We start from the raw sequence: 19,378 nt of genomic DNA, 5'->3' as shown, positions 1-19,378 counted from the left end.
ACATCCCCAATTTGCAAAGAACTCTTAAAAATGGAAGAAAACACTAACGAAAAACCTAATTTAAAAAGGTGAAAATTTACAAAAAAGATAAAGTCCTTAAACACAGGACCTCGCTATAATTAGAAAAACATGCAAAAGAAAACTATGGAAATAAGTTCGCTTAACAGATGGGTTCCAGGCACACGTAAAGCCTGAACACAGGACGTGCAAAGCAGGTCTGGAGAGCTGGGCGGTACCAGCACACCCTGTGTGCCCGGCCCTCCGAGCCAGTGCTCCTGGGGCTACTTCTGCACTGCGCCCTCACGCCAGAGGGCACCGCGTGTGACGGCGAACCGGGGAGCCAGCGACCCAGATGGCACGCAGGGTGCGGGGCTGTTCGCCTGAGACCGTGGATGCACGGGGAGGGCCCACAGAAGCCAGGAGGGGAGCGGCCGAAGGCAGAGTCACCTCTGATCGGCTCCCTTTCTGTGTGCACATCTGGGAAGGGAAGGAGGCCCAGCGGGGACGGGGCCACAGGGAGCAGAGGCCCTGCGGTGGGGCTGCGGTTGTCCGTGGGAGCTCAGGGACTTGACCGCAGAAAGGAGGTGCAGAAAGACACAGCCGCGTGCGGGGGACCCCCGAGCGTGTGCAGCTGAGGGCCCAGGAGCAAAGCAGCGGCACCGCGCCGAGGGATCCCAAGGCCATTCTCCACCACGAAGCGCCTGGGCAGCGCAGAGCTGGCACAGGCCTGGGGCGTCTCACTTTGCCAGGAGGCAGACGTGTTCCGAGAATGAGGGCGTGGAGGGGCCTCCCGCTGACTCAGTCTGGGGGCAGCAGAACTGCTAGTGCAGGGTTCCACCCCACGGCGTAGAGTGAGAGCCCAGAACTCCCCTCAGGTGAATGATGAAAGGGATGAGAAACACGCGGGGGAGAAGGCGAGCCCTTCCCACAGGAAGCAAGAAACACAGAATCCATTTGGCACATGATGAGGTAATAACCAGTCCGGGTGAAACCTGCCCACAACCAGCAGACGAATGTTTGATAAAACGTAAGAGGCCCGCCCCCACGAGACACTTAGTGTTAGCGAAGGTCAGAGGTCATCCTGACGGCGGGGGACCTTCTGGTGCAGCACCTGCTAACGAGCTCCTATGGTCTCCGGGGCGTTGCCACCAACATGCACAACCTGAATCTGGCTGCGATGGGATGGCCCCAAACAGGCATGATTCTGAATAGTAACTGATTCTAAAAAGCAGACGGGCTGCAGAGGTCAGAGAGTGAGGAGCTGACCCAGCGAAGGAGAGGAGACCTAGGGCCTGCGGCCCTGCGCTGGATCCCGCGTCCGGAGGGTCAGCGTCCTCCTCCAAAGAGCGTTACAGGGCGGACGGAGAGTCAGGGGGCTGGGGGGTGGGGGGAGAGACGCCCTGAGGACGGCGATGCCCGAGGACCGCTCACACGCGGGCAGCGCCTCGCCGCTTGGGCACCGCTCCCGACTGGGCCCGCGTTTGGCAGGAGGGGCCTCGTTTTGAGGAGACGCCCACCAGGGCAGTGGAGGTCAAAGGCCCCGACCGAAGCCCCTCTCACTCGGCCCAGAAAGGCCGCCCGGAGGGACAAAGCGGGTGCGGGGACGTGCGCGCCCCTTTCATGCTCTCTCCTGCAGGGTCTTAGGAAGTCTGAAATCACCCCAGAGCGGCCAAACACAGCAACAAGGGCCGCGTGTCCCGCGCGGGGGGCGGGGGGAGGCCACAGAAAGCACAAGCCACGCGGCGGCCGCCCCCGCCCCCAGGCCTGCGGGGACCAGAGACACGGGCCCGGCGCGCCCCAGACGGCAGGCCGTGCCCCGCCCCGCCCCGTATTTACCGATGGAGCTGCTGGCTCTGTCCCCCTTCTTCTTCTTGCTTTTCCTGGCCTTGCCCTTGGGCTGCGGGGAGTCGGCGGGCACCGGCTTGCTGCTGGGCGGCTGCTCGGCAGGCGCGGGCTCGGCGGGGCCCGGGCTGGACTTCTCTTCCCTGACGTGGTTCAGCGGCTTCCTGTTGTTGTTGTTGCTGTTGGCCTTCCTGTCCTCCCTCCTGTGCTCGGCCAGGGGGGTGAGGTCCAGCACTCTGGCCTTGGGCTCAGCCTGGGGCTGGGGCTGGGGCTGGGGCCGGGGCCGGGCCGGGGCCTCTGAGGCCCTGGGGGGCTCCACGGGCTTCCTCGCTGGCTCGCTGCAGGCCTTGCTGGCCGGCTTCAGCTTCTGCTTGCCGTTTCCCTCTCGGTGCTGGTGCATCACGTTCAGGAGGAAGGATAGCGGCTCCTGCTGCTTCCCACTGACCCCCTTCGGGAGGAGGAGCTTGGAGTCTCTGGCGTCCGTGGGGTCGGTGGCGTCCCCGTCGGCCCCAGGCCCCCGCCCCGGCCCGGGCTCTGTGTGGTCCGCGTGTCTGGAGGGGGAGCGAGATGAGGTGTCTGGGTCTTGCACTGGCTCCAGAGAGCCGTTGTGGATGTTCTCAGAGTTGGGCAAAGACTCTGTGGCTGCCTGGAAACTTCTAGCAAGCATGTCCAACTTGGGACAGTCCTTACTCGGCCTCTCCTTCTTCTTCTTCTTCACGGCCCTCAGCTTCTGAAGCTCCTGCAGCCGCTCCAACTCCTCCTCCTCCTCCCGCCGCTGCTCCTCGCGGAGGTGCAGGTGCTCCCGGGCCCGGGCCTCCGCTTCCAGCCGCGCCTTCTCCTCCAGCTGAGCGTGCGAAAAGAAAAGGCACCGTAAGACAAGAGTGCTCAAAGAGGAAGACCTAACGAGAGATCAGGTCATTAAAGAGTGAATCACAGGATAGGAATATAAACTCCAGGAGTTGCTGTCCAGGCTCAGCAGTACTGAGCCCGACTAGGATCCCTGAGGATGCGGGTTAGATCCCTGGCCTTGCTCAGTGGGTTGAGGATCCAGTATGGCCAAGAGCTGTGGTGTAGGTCGCAGACAGGGTTCCGATCCCGCGTTGCTCTGGCTGTGGTGGAGGCCGGCGGCTGTAGCTCTGATTTGACCCCTAGCCTGGGAACTTCGATATGCTGCAGGTGCAGCCCTAAAAAACAAGCAAGCAAGCAAGCAAACAAACAAAAAATATAAACTCTGAAAGGGGGTTATAAGAGGCCAAAAGCTTAAAACACACTACATCAAACCAGGCAGTTAACAGGAACTTCCTTACAGCCTGTGACCCCGCACTAGGCCCAGAAAAACAAGGTCAGAGCAGCTGCTATGCTCCTGCCTGGCCACGCATGTACTGGACGGCACCAGACTGACCAGACCGGGCAACTATGACACAGCTGCAAAGGTGCTGCTGGAACTCCCTGCAGGCTCACCTTCGCAGGTGAAGGCTGATGCTGGCAGCACAAGGATCCAAAGGACAGACAGGAAAACGTGTGCTGAAACCTCAAACTTCCCTTTTCCCAACCCACCAGCTAAGATTCCCAATGTATTTTCGCTAGTGTGAGAGCGCAACTGACTCCCTAAAATGGGCAACGCCGACACAAGTGGCAGGACATTAATTTTCATCTCAAGTGAAGCTTGTATTTGGTGACTTACATTCCAGGAGAATCAATGGAAAAAATTTCTTTTCCGTTTAAAAAACAAACAAAAAACCAGTAAAAGCAAGAACAGCTCCTCTGTCACCGAGCTCCCGCAGGGCTTGTGCTTGCAGGACTCTCCAGCAAAAACACTTTGCCTGGAAAATGTAAACACCCTTCCAATGCTATTTGCTAATGATGTTTCCGCAGGTGATTTTTTTTTCTTTCTTTTTTGGCCACCCCACAGCATATGAAGTTCCCAGGCCAGGAATCAGATCGGAGCCACAGATGCGACCAAAAGCAAAGCTGTGGCAACGCTGGATTCCCAACCCACTGTGCTGGGCTGGGGATCGAACCTGAGTCTCAGTGCTTCTAAGATGCTACCAATCCCACTGTGCCATAGAGGGAACTCCCAGTAGGCAATATTTTTAAGAGACAATTTATCTTTTTAAAAAAACTTAAATATAAAATAAGGTTAAAGGAGTTCCCATTGTGGCTCAGCAGAAGCGAGTCTGACTAGCATCCATGAGGATGCGGGTTTGATCCCTGGCCTTGCTCAGCGGGTTAAAGATCTGGTGTTGCTGTGAGCTGTGGCGTAGGTTGCAGACGCAGCTCGGATCCTGTGTTGCTGTGGCTCTGGTGTAGGCCTGCAGCAACAGTTCTGATTCGACCCCTCTCCTGGGAACTCCCATATGCTGTGGGTGCAGCCCTAAAAAAGGACAAAAAACAAAACAAAACAAAACAACCAAAAAAAAACCCACCAAAAAACCTTAACAATATGTTTTAAAAACTTTTAACTTGACACTCAAGGAAAGATTTATAAAGTCCTTGCTGTTAAAAGAGAAAGCTTTTTTGGGAGTTCCCTGGTGGCTCAGTGGGTAAAGGATCGAGTGTTGTCACTGCTGTGGCGCGGTGTGTTTGATCCCGGGTCTAGGAACTTCCAAATGCTGTGGGCTTGGGCAAAAAACCAAAACAAAACAGACAAAAAATAGTTTAAAAAATAAAAGGTTTTTTTGGAGGCAGCACCCGACAGACAAACTCCTGGAGCGGCCCCATGGGCATTGCACGCTGCTGCCCACGTGGCACACGACGGTCACAGCGAAGGCAAAGCCAGAGGGTGCTGCCTTCACTCCAGCAACTGGCCGGGCAACAGGACACAAGGCAGGTCTGTGGGCAGCTCTGAGGAACAGGGTGAGGAGTGGGTGCCAAGGAGGATGTGCTGAGTCTGAAGGGTCCAGACCCCTGCAGGACAGAGGACAGGGGTCTGGGTGGGGGTCGGCCCTGAAAAGCACCGGGGTGAGTTCAGCAGGAAGCCTCCAGGGTCGGGACCTCCTGGGATCTCCAACATCAGAACACCTTGGGTGAAGACACTGCCCCCCGCCAGTGGGACCCGGCAAATCCAGATCTGGGGCTGCAGCAGCGCCCCCCCCCCCATCCCTGGGGCTCATCACCAGCAGCGCGGCGTGGTTAACCCGCTCAGCACGGCAACCACAACTGTCCCAGGGGCCAGACAGTGAGCTTGGGAGCAACTCGGCAGGACAAGGGGCCGGACCTCAGGTCTGTGGTGGGCAGGGCTCCTCTCTGTCTGCTGCTGTGGGGGCCTCGCCGTCTCCCAGAGCAGGCCGCCCTGAGAACCCCAAGCCCCAGCAGCCGCTCTGTGCAGAGCTAGCCTGCCTGCTGGGGCGGCCTCTGGGAGTCTGAAGCCAGGAAGACCCGGGAACCGCTCCACTGCGGGGCTCCGAGGGGCCCCCCTCCAGGGGAGCGGCAGTGGTCGAGGCAGGCCTAGAGCAGACGCTGTCCCACGGCTGTCACAGCGGGAGTGAGAGGCCCACCTCCGACAGCTCAGCCTCAACGCCACAGGCGCTCTCGAGACGCAGGTCGAGCCCTGGCCTAGCCGCCCCGGGGGCTGCCCCGCCAGTCCTGGTAGACACTTGCTTTTCCGCCAGCCCTGCCCTACGGTGGTGGCAACTGCCCAGGGCTGCCCACAGGGCTGGTCATCTCACTCTCGCGCCCTCAACATCAACGCCGCGTGCAGGCCCTCTTCTCCCACGGCTCTGCCCAATTCTCCTCTGCCAAAGGGGGCTGCTCAGACCCAGGTCAGTCTCCAAAGCCCACAGCGCCCTCCTCTGACGACCGAGGACCCCCCTTCCCCGGGAAGAAGGTTCCTTCCACGGCCGGAGGCCCCCACGCCCAGCAGCACAGGATCAGAGGCTGGCTTTGGAGCCACCACCAAACCTGTGGCACAGACAGGGCCACCACATCCTGGAAACACACCCTAGGGTCTTCAAGCCATGTCCAGCTAAGGCTGGCCGACTCGGGCGGGCGCTCCTGAGACCCTGGGCACAAGTGCCCCCGCCCTGACAGCAGAGGCCTTCGGGGGCCACCAGAGCAGACGCTCCGACTACCTTTCTCTGCTTGTGCCTTGCGCGCTTGGCGGCCCGGGTGCTGCTCACGGGCTTGGCCTCGGAGCTGTTGATGAACTGCAGCAGGTCTTCCACCCGCCGGTGGTCAACCACGCTCTCCCTCTCCGGGAGCTGGTCCGCCTTCTTAGGCTGCTCCTCCTTCCTCTTGGTCAGCCGCAAGCGAAGCTTCTCCCTCATTTCTGCGTAATTTCTACTTGTTGGTGCAGCTGGAGGCTAAGACAATTAAGTGAAAATATATAACTAAAGGGAACCTCAAGTGTGAATGATTTTCGAAACAACACGTTTCAGACTATAACATTAAACATTTGTTTTTTATCACTCAAATAACTCGTGTTCATCATGAAAGATAACTAAATAAAAGAAACCAATGGCAGGAAAAAGGACACATCACCAAGTTACCCAAAGGCAGGATTCCAGCACAGACCCATCAAGCTTTAGAAACAGCCACGGAAAGTCTGCCAGAACGTGTACAACTATGCACACAAACAGTTTTTTTGTTTGTTTTTGCTTTTGTTTGCTTTTTAGGGCTGCACCGTGGCATAAGGAGGGGAACCAATTGGAGCTACAGCTGCCCACCTACGCCAGAGACACAGCGACGTGCGATCCAAGCCGCGTCTGCAACCTACACCACAGCTCACGGCAATGCTGGATCCTTAACCCCCTGAGCAAGGCCAGGGATCGAACCCGCAACCTCATGGTTCCTAGTCGGATTCGTTTCTACTGAGCCACCTCAGGAACTCCCTCACCCAACCATTGTAATCACAAACAAATGCAAAACTGCAGTGACACCCTTTTAACTAAGCCTTGGACAAAATTTTTCATTGTTTCTTTAGAGCAAGTACAACCTAGAAGTGAAACTGCTGCTTTATCTTTTTTTGTCTTTTTAGGGCCACACCCGCCGCACACGGAAGTTCCCAGGCTAGGGGTTGAATCAGAGCTGCAGCTGCTGGCCTACACCACAGCCACAGCAACACAGGATCCGAGCCGCGTCTGCGACCTACACCCCAGCTCAAGGCAAAGTGGGATCCTTAACCCACTGAGCGAGGCCAGGACTTGAACCTGCGTCCTCATGGATGCTAGTCAGGTTCATTACCGCTGAGCCATGGCGGGAACTCCCTAGAGTGTACCATGACTTGAACTATGCTGCAAATGAAGCTTCACCACAGCGTGGCCCTGAATGCAACGGGGTGTGCTGTTCCTGCAGAGGACCACAGGCACTTACCCCGCCATGCCCGAAGAACTCACAGTAGCAGCAGTCGCAGTACTTGCCCTCCTTCTGGTTGGTGGAGGTGGAGGTGCTGGAGCTGTGCTCGGAGCAGCTGTCTTCGTCCGCGCTCTCGTCCCCGTCGTCCTGCTGCGGGTCATAGACGCCGTTCTCGCAACGGTGCCCTTCACAGTCGGGGTCGCTGCAAAACCACGCAGGGCTGTCAGCCCTCGGCCTGCCCCTCGAGGGCGGTGAGCACGGCCAGTGGACAAGCCTGCTCCTTCCGGCCAGCTTGGCCCACGACGAGAGCAAGGCATGGGGGTGCGTGGCCGGTGAGGGGCTCATCGGGACACCCGTGCTCTCCCTGTCCCTCCCAACGCCGCTTGGTCCTGGGGGTGGGGACGGCACCTTCAAAGGGAACAGCAACCATCTTTTAGGAAAGCTGTTGAGGAGTTCCCATCGTGGCTCAGCGGAAATGAACCCGACTGGTATCCATGAGGAGGCAGGTTCGATCCCTGGCCTGCTGGGAGGGTGGGGGATCCGGCGTTGCCGTGAGCTGTGGTGTCGGTGGCAGACGCAGCTCGGATCTGGCGTGGCTGTGGCTGTGGCGGAGGCCGGCGGCTGCAGCTCCGATTAGACCCCTAGCCTGGGAACCTCCATGTGCCACAGGTGCGGCCCTAGGAAAAGTAAAAAGAAAACTGTAGTGTCTGCTGTACTCATCTTTGCTTGATACACACCTTCTCAAAACACAGCTTAAAAACACGCGAGGCCCACCTGACGGTGCCAGTGGGCAGGCGGCAGCCTGCGCCCCGCCCCCTCCCCGCCCCCCTGGGGGTCAGAGCTTCAGGGCTGGTGGGCGCGGCGCCAGGGCCCGGCTCACTCACCTGCAGACGCTCGGCGGCGCGCTTACGGAGCCGTCTGTGGTCGGGGGCGGTGGGGCGAGGGGAGCAGAACAGAAGCTCTTGCGAGGTTCCACGAACCCAGGAGAGGGGGTGGCGGTTTTGGGGAAGGACGGGGCTGAGAGGTTTGCCAGGTGAGGCGTGGAGGCCGGCGAGAGGGCGGCAGGAGTGAGAGCGGGGAGAGGGGCCAGGCCCGTGGGGCTGTTCCTCGGGGCGGCCGGCACCCCGTGCCTGTGGTCCTCCTTGCCGACGCCGTGGAAGGCCTCACCTGCGTTCAGAGACAGAGCGTCACCGCCAGCGGCCCAGGCCAGGCAGTCACGCGTCTTGCAGTTAAATCTTTCTTTTCTTTCTTTCTTTCTTTTTTTTTTTTTGTCTTTTTGCCATTTCTTGGTCCGCTGCTGCGGCATATGGAGGTTCCCGGGCTAGGGGTCGAATCGGAGCTGTAGCCGCCGGCCTACGCCAGAGCCACAGCAACGCAGGATCCGAGCCGCGTCTGCAACCTTCACCACAGCTCACGGCAACGCCAGAACCTTGACCCACTGAGCAAGGGCAGGGATCGAACCCGTAACCTCATGGTTCCTAGTCGGATTCGTTAACCACTGAGCCATGACGGGAACTCCTAAATCTTTCTTTTTTTAAAGAACTTCTGGCCTGAAAAATGTTCCATCTATAGACAGCTGGAAGGAACAGTACCGAGCCCGCGGCAGGCCCGTCCCTGGCTCCACAGCCCTGCGTGTTCTGTCACAGCCACTGGACGCCTCTTGTTCACGCCACCTTCGTGCAGCTCACCCTCCGGAACAAGCTGCCCTCCAGCCTCAGCACCTCAGCACAGACTCAGAACACGCGGCTTCTGCCGAGCACCCCCAATCCCGACGTGAGACAACTACCGCCGGCCTGAGGTCCCGGTGCCCCTGCCGTGGCTTCGCCCTCAACCCAGCCTCCCAGAGAGGCCTTCCCGCCACAACACCGACACTTGCGGAGTCGAGGCTGGCTGGCGTTAGCTTCATGTGAGGCTTAGCTGAGATGTGGTTTTCGTTTTAGCTGAAGTTTAGGTCTAGTTTTCAGCAGGAATCCTGCAAAGCTTGTGCTGGATCTTCCCGTGTGGCTGCACAGGAGGCGGCTGCACAGGAGGCGGCTGCACAGGAGGCGGCTGCACAGGAGGCGCCTGCCGTGTCGGGGCGTCGGTGAGACCGACTCTGATGAGTGCTCGGGGGCGGCCGGCGCCTTCTCTTCCCTCTGCCATCTGAGGGGCCCTGGGCGCTGCTCCCAGACCCTGGGACCGCTACATCCCCAAACAGACAGCCAAGGTTCCAACACCCGCCGAGGAGGCTCACCTGGGCACCGTCTACCTGTGTGGTCCTTGCACACGACACGCAGAGCCCCCACCCTGCCCTCCTGAGTGTCTCGAGGGCTGCCTGACGCCCCGGGTGCTGGGGCCGGGCCCATCGCTCCTGTCCCAGCCCGCCCGAGGAGGCCTCTGGGAGGCAGCCCCCATGCCCTCTGACACCCGCTGCTGGCCTCTGATGCCTCCCTGCTCTGAAGCCCTTCCCGTGCTCGCATGAGAGGGGGAGCGATGCCGCCTCCGTGCCAGTGATTTGCGCAGCAGCAGGGGCTGCGTCTTGGGCTGGCAGCAGCCCCACCAGCTCACTCCGTGAGGCTTCTGCTTTCAGATGACTAAACACTCTTCCACACGTCAGAAAACAAGAGCCTCTTCCTATCAGAGAACCAGCCATGGGAGAGGAGAGGCAGGGTGCAGGTGGAGAAGCCCTGGCGGGAGCCAGGGCGACAGTGCCAGGGGATGTGCTCTCTGGGCGAGCACGCCCGTGGCTGTTGATTACAGGGACGTCCCCGGCCAGGCCAAGGGACCGGGGACCAGGACGAGGCTGAGGAAGCAGCAGCAGCAGGCCCGCAGAGCCGGCCCAGGGCCCCCGCCGGCCGGAGGGCCTTACCTAGGGAAGGAGGCCTCTTGGACGACACTCTGAACTGGCTGTTGCTTGACTGCACCGTGGTGGCTGTGCAGGACACGGAGGAGGTGGCTGACGAGGTGGCCATCACAACCTTGTTCGCTTCCATGAAAGCATCTTGGAAATTGTACAAACATTTCTTTTTTGCAGCGTTTTTTTTCTCTTTACTATCCGAAACTGCAGGTATTTCATTGCTAGATGGAGGTGGAAGAGCTTCAGGTCTTGTTTCTGAGAGTGTTGGCCCTAATATGTCATTCCCTTCAGAGAAGAACAGGAAAATTAAGGCTTCTAAAAGAAATCGAATTAGCTACAACCTCAAGGACACCTGCTACTGAAGCTGGGACTCCACCGGGACGGTGTCGCTTTTGCACTTATGAGGAAATGCCCGTGCCGGGCGCTTTCCAAAGGGCACTTTACCTACTGTCATGAGACTACTTTCTTAGCACCATCATTCCCATCTTAAAGATGAAGATACAGGCGCAGAGAGGCTGAACAACTTGCCCAAGGTCACACAGCCAGAAACGCTTTCCAAGCACAGACCAGAAGCCCAGTGTAGCTCGCTGTTCTGCACGTAAGCGGGGCGGGCTGCGGGGCCACCAGGGGCCCTGACCACACCAAGGCAGACGAGGAGAGGGACCGGCCCTCTCCAGGTGTGCCCTGCCCCGCTACTCAACACACAGTGGTGCCTCCAGCTGAGGGACAGAGCCCATGCATGCGGGCCAAGCAAGCAGGGGAAAGGAACGCACATCAGAGTCAAGCTACGCCACCCGCTGCACCAGGCTGAGGTCTGGCTGTCGCCACTGCGGAGAACCAAGGGCTGAACAGCGAGCGAGCCCTGGACACCAGGCTCAACAGCACCAGGGCGGGCAGACCCTGCGTCCACAGCCCCCGGAGCCTTGCTCCGCTCCGTTGGTGCAGCAGGACTGGACGGGTGGCAGACGTGGGGGGCCGAGGGGGGTGGAGGGGGAGGGGAGCAGCAGCCTGGGCCCCGCTGGGGAGCTACGGCAACGGACGTGGCAATCCACTCAGCTCGGACCCTCGGAAACTTGAAGAAAGTTTTAACAAGTTCCTTACCAGAAACTGTATCTGGCAAGAAAGTGCCAGGGTTCCAGTTCTTATCATTCATCACTTCTGATCCCCAGAGACTTATAAATTTAGAACTATTCCACTCTGGAGTGTTCCCAAAACAGCTCGGATAAATATGATCTTGAAGAGACGCACTGAATACCTGATGTTTATTTGTGTGACTCTGAACAGGTGCTGGCGGTAAAGCCTACAAAAAGAAATGTTCTCATCAGTTATCAAAATTAATATTCTGTTAACCTATGTAGTTCAGCTACAGACAGACAAGTCGTCCCTGGACCCTCGTGGGAGGCGCTGCCACGAACAGGTGTCCTGGTTGAAGGCACCTTGCTGAGCGCTTCTGCCATTGCTTACGAGGCTGCACGCAGGGAGGGGGCACATTTGAATCCGATGTAGATTTTATTTTTTATTATTCGGGGAGGGGGGGGCTGTACCTGCGGCGTACGGAAGTTCCCAGGCCAGGGGTCGAATCGGAGCTGTGCATCTGGCACAGCCTGGCCTATCCCACAGCTAGAGCAACACCAGACCTGAGCTGCCTATGCTGCGGCTCACAGCAATGCTGGATCCTTTAACCCACGGGGTGAGGCCAGGGATCAAACCTACATTCTCACAGACACTAGTCGGGTTTTTAACCCACTGAGCCACAAAGGGAACTCCTGAACCAGATGTAGATTTTTTTTGTCTTTCTGCCTTTTCTAGAGCCACTCCCGTGGCATATGGAGGCTCCCAGGCTAGAGGTCTAATCAGAGCTGTAGCCTACACCACAGCCACAGCAACGTGGAATCTGAGCCACATCTGCAACCCACACCACAGCTCACAGCAACGCCGGATCCTTTTTTTTTGTCTTTTTGCCTTTTCTAGGGCTGCTCCTGCGGCATATGGAGGTTCCCGGGCCAGGGGTCCAATCCACAGCCACAGCAACGCTGGATCCGAGCCACATCTGCAACCTACACCACAGCTCACGGCAACGCCGGATCCTTAACCCACTGAGCGAGGCCAGGGATCGAACCTGCAACCTCATGGTTCCTAGTCGGATTCGTTAACCACTGAGCCACAACGGGAACTCCCAGATGTAGATTTTATCCTCAGGGAGTGTATCAAACTTTAGACGACTCAGGAACTCCCTAGACACACTGGAACGAGGCCCATTTGCATGAGGTCGGTTCTTAAGGCTTATTCTCACCTGACATTTAAAAAATGGTGACTGCTGAGGCTGTTCCCTCACACGTGTGCGAAGCCTCACATGTGTGCGAAGCACAGTGTGCATGGGAAGAAAGGCGGCCCTCGTGCTGGGCGCCAAACCCTCACCGGGGCGCAGAGCCTCCTCCGCGCTCCCCGCACACGCCGGGCGTCCTCAGCCTCGTGCCCGAGGTCCCCGTCTCGCAGCCCCTGCCCTTGTAGCTCCTGAGGGCCCTTCCCCTCCCGCGCAGGCTGTGCCAGGGTGCCCGGGGCCCTGACGCAAAGCCCGGGTCCTGCCCTCAGCCCAGCCGGGCCCTCCTTCCTGCTCACGACCCGGCCACCCAGTCTTCTCCTGGTCCTCAGACGCCGGGCCGCTTCCTGACTCAGGACTTGGCTCACATGCGTCCACCTTCTAGAACGTCCTACCCTCAGCTCACAGCCCTGCTGACCTGTCGCTCCTGCTGACCACGGCCCGGATGTCGCTTCCTCACAGAAGCCACAACTAGGGTTTGCTCTCGCCACCCAACACCCAAGACCACGGGGCCTTCCCACGGGACACACGGAAGCCCGTCTTCCCACGCAGCACGTCCCCCCCAGTCATCGCTCAGCCGACGCTTAACCCAGCGGTTTCATGTCTGCCCCGCCCTCGTTGCTTCGGCTGCACCATTGGGACCCCGGCCCGGCTGCCCCCAGCACCCAGCCCCCCGCAGGTGCCTGGCCCGGGCCCCACTGGAGGGGCTCCAGCTGTGCTGGGCGCAGCCTCTGGGACACGGCCCGGCAGCGGGTGCCAGCCACTCGCAGCAAGGATCCCCAGGGGCAGGCGATGGTTCAGCAGGACCCTGGGGGCCTGGCCGGGGCACGGGAGCCAAGGGAAGGACCCCAGCTCGGGAACAACCGTGCACAAGCTGACGGCGCAGCGGCCGCAGCAGGGACAGCGCCGCGTGACCTCCGTCCGGACGGGGCCGGGAGTCGCAGCAGCAGCGCCAGACGGCCGGGTCGGCGGACGGGAAGAGGCATCTGCGGCTCACGGCGCAGGGCCAGAGGGCGAGGAAGACACGGGGAGCAGTCAGTGAGGGACGGGGAGGCGGGGACAGCTCTGGAGGTGCCCGGGGACGCCTGAGCCTGAGACTGCACGGGGCCAGCTCTGCGGCCTCAGGCTCCGGCCCCGGGAGGCTGGTCAGGGCTGGAGCTGCGTGGGAACTCGCGTCCTTCGCAGCCTTCCGGCCGCCCACCCAGTCTGGGGTTCAGATGCTGGCTCCTCCTCCACTGGCTGTGCGACCTCAGGCAAAGCACTCAGGCTTCTTGCGCTTTGGTTTTCTCATCTGTTACTTGGAAGGGACCCCCCACCAGCGCACGTCATGTGCTCAGTGCCTGGCCCCGAGGGAGCACTTGGTGAGCGCCAGCCAAGCTCGGTGTCCCCAGACACACAGAAGCCCCCGGCTCCAGGCGACACCGCCCGCCCCCAGCGCAGGGGCAGGGAGTCACCCCAGCAGGTGGCCGAGCGCCTGCTGACCCTGGATGGGCTCAGGGAGCTGCGGGTAGAGGGCAGAGCGGAGCAGGTGCTCAGGCCCTGAGGAGGGAGACACCCGTCCCCCCTGGGCAGCGTCGCTCTGTGCCTGCGCTTCCCGCTGGGCGGGTCACCGTACTCGGAGGCTTCAGGTTGGTTGTCCTCCCTTTGGACGGAGGTCTCTGAACACCGGGACTGGGGGTAACGTTTAAACATCCTCCCAGCATGTGGCACGGCGCCTGGCACGCCCTGGGTGCGGAATAAACGCTCAGCGGCTTAACTCGCGGAGAGAAGGCCGCCGACGGTGCGCTGCTGTGCTGGAGGCAGGGGGCGAGCAGGCCGCCGCCCCTCTCCTGCAGACGGAGGCCCAGGCGCAGAGCCCGCATGGGGGCTGAACGCGCCGCGCTGGCAGGACGGCTTCTGCACCCCCACCACCTCCACAGCGAGTTCCCTTCAGAAGAACACGGCAGCTGCCCGCCAGACCGTCTGGGGGCCCTGCCGCCCCAAGTACACCTATGGGCTGAGCACAGCGAGTCTCCCGACGTGTGCGGATGCCGTTAACTCACACCCCTGAGGTCACTCGACACGCGGCTGCAGCTAACAGAGCTGGCAATTTTCTCCTCTTCCGTGACAAGTGACTCGCGGGAAAGCCAAACTGCTGCAACAGAAGCTGCGACGCGCACATGACCTGGCGCCCTTGCCAAGCACGGCTCTGAGGCCTCGCAGGAGCCTGCCTCGCACCCGGCACAACAGGCCAGGCGCCACGGACACGGGGTGCGAGGGTAGGAGACCGAGCCTCGGAAGGCGGGCGGCAGGGGCTGTCGAGGCTGCGCGTTCCAGCGAGAGGGACCCAGACCGTGAGGACGAGCCGGGCCCCTCGGCACATCTTCCGGCTAAGCCCCTCCTCTCCTGCCAGAGAGGCCGCAGGGCCAGAGCGCCACCTCCGTTTCCCTTTCTTAGGTCAGGAGAACTGAACTCGGCCCCTGAAACAGAACACAGATCCGAGGGCTCAACAGGACCCAAAGGGCAGTCTACGCACGTCTCCTGTTTCCATCCAGCTTTTCCCCGTCCAATTCCAGCGGAAGGTCCTCTTGTACCATGTTGAACTTGCCGAGAGCTCCTGCGGCGCCTGTGCGCTGGCAAGGCCGGGGGCGGGGGTGGGGGGGGCGGTGACAGGGGCACAGGCCCAGAGCCACGGGGCAGCCGCATCCCCAGGCGCCCGGGACGCTCTGGCGGCTCCCAACGTCCCTCCTGAGCCTGCGGAGACGCCCGGGCTCCCCCCCACCTCCACCCCCGGTCCTGCCCAGCATGGCCACCGCTACGGAAGACATTTTCCCGACGGAACGGACACAGGATTTCCAGCCGGCACCTTGGGCCACAGGTGACAGGCGAGACCGCTCTGTGAGGGGCGGGAGGCGAGGCCCCTGCTCCTCTTTAAGGCCTGAGCGCGCCCTCCGCTTGGGTCTTGTTCACCGAGGGGAGACACCGCACTCCACGCCCCAGACGAGGGGCACCGAACACCTGTGTAACCAGGCTCCGAGCTACAGACGAAGCGAGGGACCCCCCCCCCTTCCCAAAGCGCTGAGAGGAACATGACGAGAACACGGCCCCCTGGTGCCGGTGTCGGGGAGGGACGGCTGCCCGCCTGCCCGCCCGTCTGCCCTTTGACAAAACAAACTGTCAAAGAACTGACAACAGCTGAGACTGGGCCAACACCAACGACAGGTACCAAACCACCACGAAGAAAGCTTGGGAACACCACACAGAACAGATGCCCCCAAATCTACATCCAGGCCTAAAACAGTCAAGCTGCACAAACCCAGGGACAGAGAGAAAATCCCGGAAGCATGGCTGGGGACCAACCCCACCCCAGGGAACGGGCTGTGTGGCTTCGGAGGCCGGCGCGGCAGCAGCGTGGCAGCTGCAAACGAGGAAGGAGGGGCGAGCGGGGTGTCCGCGCTGCAGGGACGAGCCGCCGCCCTCGACCTCTGCCTCCAGCGCGGTTCTCCTCAGGAGCGAAGGAGAACCAAAGACTTGGTCAGACAAGCACAGCCTGAGGGAGCGCATCGCCAGAAGAGCTGCCCTGCGGGAGCCGTCAGGGATGTGCTTCGGGCAGAAGCACAGGCGCACGGGCCAGAAACCCGGCTCGACACAAAGTCAGCAGCGCTGGAGGAGGAGCAGGTGCAAAAGGAAAACGGAATCTCGAATTTCTCGCACCAACTGGTCTAGAGGAGGCTTTGTCTGAGTAACAACAACGCACGGGGCGACTAACACCCGGCCCGGATAAGTGAAAGCGCTGGCAGCAGTGTCACAGCGATGGGACCGGGAACAAGCCCCAGCCCGTCTGAAGAGCAGAGCTGTCTGCAGGGGGCTTAAGAGTAGCGGAGACACGAGTTCTAACACAGCTGCTAAAACGGAAAAAAGAAAGAAAGAAAGAAAGGGCATAATTGATATGCTGAGAGGAGATAAAATGGAATCAGAAAAGGCTTGACTAGAAGTGGAGAAGGCAGGGAGTTCCCGCTGTGGCTCAGTGGAAGCAAATCTGACTGGCATCCATGAGGACAGAGGTTGGATCCCTGGCCGCGCTCAGTGGGTTGAGGATCCGGTGTTGCCGTGAGCTGGGGTGTAGGTGGCAGACGTAGCTTGGACCCCGCCTTGCTGTGGCTGTGGAGGAAGCCGGCAGCTACAGTTCCGATTGGCCCCCGAGCCTGGGAACTTCCCTATGCCACAGGTTCAGCCCTAAAGAGCAAAATCAATCAATGGATCAATCAGGCATTGCTTTGAAGACATCTAAAGGGAGAAGAGTCTTCAAGTTTTTCTAATTTCAAGAAAAGAAAATTTAACAGTACTCATTCCAAACACATTAAGTACTGAATATTTACCCACGGCGGCAAAAGCATGAAGTAAAAGAATTACCACGACAGTGGCATAAGGTCTCCAAGGCAACAACTGCCACTTAACCAGAGCAGAAATCCCTAAGGGCCTGACCACCCAGAAACGGAGGCAGGGCGGGGAGCCTCGCAGGCAGGGCGGGGAGCCTCGCGGGCAGGGCTGCCCCCGGCCCAGGGCTGGGAAGCTCTGGAACACCACACGGACCGGGTGCGGGCCAACGGGAGGCGCCCGCCTGGAGCTGAAATCAGGCTTCACCCCAAGAGCCTGTTCGCTGCCCAGAAGGTGCTCCTACCGGCGCCTGTGGGGCTGCGACCGCCGTGTTTAGGCGCAGACACCGGACTCACCGAGTCCGACCAACTCACTGCAGACGCATCTGGCAGGGCCTGGTCGATGACGAGGCAAGACTGGCTAGAGGAGCAGGCACTTTCGCACCAAGTACAGATGAAGACTTTGGTCAGATGCATCTCGCTTTTCCAAACGCCAACAGCACCTGGCCGGGGCATTTCAAACGCGCTAGTGAACTGTCCTGACATTCACTGTGAAGTGGCTGAAGCGCAGCTCGAGGGCTTGCCCCCTGTATCTGCCCTTCCCTCCGCCCAGCAGAGCAGAGCTTAGCGGATGTCAAGTGAGCAACTTCCACACGGCCGCCGCTCCCCCGAGGGCCTCCTTCACCCTCCACAGACCCCTGGAGCGTCTGAGGAAAGGCCGGAAGGCGCACAGTCCGCTTCCACGCCGGTGCCCCGCGAGCCCTGGGAAGAGTCGACTGCACTACTTCACAAGATTTAAGGAACTCATTCTTTTTTTAAAAATTTTTGTCTCTTTAGGGCCTCACTGGAGGCATACGGAGGTTCCCAGGCTAGAGGTCTACTCGGAGCTACAGCCGCCGGCCTGCACCACAGCCACAGCCGCACCCGATCCGAGCCGTGTCCGTGACGCGCAGCACAGCGCAGGGCAGCCGGATCCTTAAGCCACGGAGCGAGGCCAGGGACCGAACCCGTGTCCTCACGGACACCAGTCGGGTTCGTTAACTGCTGCGCCACGATGGGAACTGCTAGGAACTAATTCCTGAATGGCTTCTACCAGCAAGAAAAGTATGAGCGAACACCACCCCCTTTTCTGAGGTGGTTCTCCAGGGACCGGGGAGGAAGCTCTACTGAGGGAGGACGGGGAGCAGCTTCCCGCCTCGTTCGCGAGCTCGCCCGCGGGAAAGGGGCTGTGAGAACGGGCAGAGCGTGACGGCGGCCGGGCCCTGGACGCCACCCGAACAGGCTGCGCTAAACCTCTCCGGGAACAAAGGGACCGCTGTGGGCTCAGGGGGAGCACCAGTGCCTCTGGTACAACTTGAGCATAAATTTGAGCGGTCGCCAAGCACTTACTGTGACGGGACAGCACACGCTGATTTTATCCTGCCATAAACCAGGGGCTGTGACTCTCCTAACCTGCCCCCGCCCGGCAACCAGGCAGCCAGCCCCGGTCCAGGGCAGCAGGCCCACACCCTCCGCCAAGCTCGCCCTTGTCTCCCGGGTGAGGGACCCCGCTTTAAGTGAGGGATCCGTAGAATGTGGGGACACTTCTGCTTTTGACTGATGAGAACTACTACGAGCCAGAATACAGATTAAAAAAGGAAAGATTTATGATAAGCGTCAATAAAGGTAAGTTCGAAATTGCTCGGGGGGCAAAGCCGCGGGAAGGACGGGGAGGGAAACCGACGCGAAGTTCGGGAAAAGCCTGAGGTTCCCGGAGGAGACCCGGCCTCCGACCGACCGGCCCTCAGTCCGCGCCCAGCAGTCCTTTCAGACCCTGGCGAGCCGGCCAGAGTCAGGGTAGCCTGAGTGAGAGACTCAAATCATTTCACCCACCGCACGTAAGAAAAAGGCCACGCGTAGAGAACGGCCCCGGTGTCCGGGCGGACGCAGTGTGCGCAGGTAGCCCTGAGGACGCCCTGGCCCCCGACGTGACCTGGAGGACCCCGCATACGAGTGAATTCCGAGATGACCCCTGAGACTGCTTTTCCAAGTGCAAAGGTTCAGAATTCCGGGAGTTGAAGGGGTCGCGGGGAAAGGAAACATCCGCTGACCTTCGGAGCCAGATAGGACGCGGTCCCACGTGACCCGCCAGGTGTCCGGGGTGGGGGGGTGGGGGGGTGGGTGTTAAGCAGCCGCAGGGAGCGCTCCGGCCCTTCTGCCCCGACTTACCTTGCTGTGCGCGAAGGGGGGCGCCGTGTACAAGGTGGGGTGGATGAGGGGGCGAGGCAGGTGCGGGACCGCGTGCAAGGGCACGTGTCCGTGGATGTGGGGGTAGAGATGCAGAGCGGGGTGTGTGGGCTTCTCGGGGCTCAGAAACTGGTGGCCAGGAGGAAGGGCTCCAGCGGTCATCGCTGCCGGCGGCGACCCCGACGCCTCCTGTTTACAAACGTGACACTCGCACGCGTTTGGAGCTTGTTCCGCCTTCAAGGAAAGAGAAAAGAAAGTATTCAGCACATGAGCGGTTGGCTGTCAGGGAAACAGAGCATGGCACGGACTGCATCGGCCAGCCCCACAGCAGAGAGAGAGGCAGGGGGGCCCGTCCTGACACCCCAGGTTGACAGGTCCCTCCTCGCGGGGTGAACGAGGGCCCCCAGGACCGGGGACTCAAGAGACCTGAAGAGAGAGGGGATGCGCCCTCACCCCAGCTGGGTTTCTGCCGAGGCGGCAGCCACGCCCGCCTGCGCCCTGCGCCCT

The 19,378-nt window shown here is 60.4% G+C and overlaps 1 protein-coding gene across 3 annotated transcripts in view; it reads right to left on the bottom strand.

Moving 5' to 3' along the window:
• Positions 1–19,378, bottom strand: part of FAM193A (family with sequence similarity 193 member A) — a 138,041-nt gene that overhangs the window by 13,239 nt on the left and 105,424 nt on the right. For all 3 annotated transcript variants that reach the window (XM_047799326.1, XM_047799327.1, XM_047799328.1), the window contains 7 exons: positions 18,854–19,105; positions 11,072–11,270; positions 9,983–10,255; positions 8,019–8,301; positions 7,153–7,336; positions 5,913–6,143; positions 1,837–2,686 (listed from right to left, as the gene is read on the bottom strand). In XM_047799326.1, the coding sequence (XP_047655282.1) occupies positions 1,837–2,686; positions 5,913–6,143; positions 7,153–7,336; positions 8,019–8,301; positions 9,983–10,255; positions 11,072–11,270; positions 18,854–19,105 (2,272 nt within the window). The remainder of the gene's footprint in view (positions 1–1,836; positions 2,687–5,912; positions 6,144–7,152; positions 7,337–8,018; positions 8,302–9,982; positions 10,256–11,071; positions 11,271–18,853; positions 19,106–19,378) is intronic.

This window comes from Phacochoerus africanus, chromosome 10 (genome assembly GCF_016906955.1).
Source record: "Phacochoerus africanus isolate WHEZ1 chromosome 10, ROS_Pafr_v1, whole genome shotgun sequence".
In the NCBI taxonomy this organism is placed as follows: domain Eukaryota; kingdom Metazoa; phylum Chordata; class Mammalia; order Artiodactyla; family Suidae; genus Phacochoerus; species Phacochoerus africanus.
This window is presented reverse-complemented; position numbering and strand designations above follow the sequence as displayed.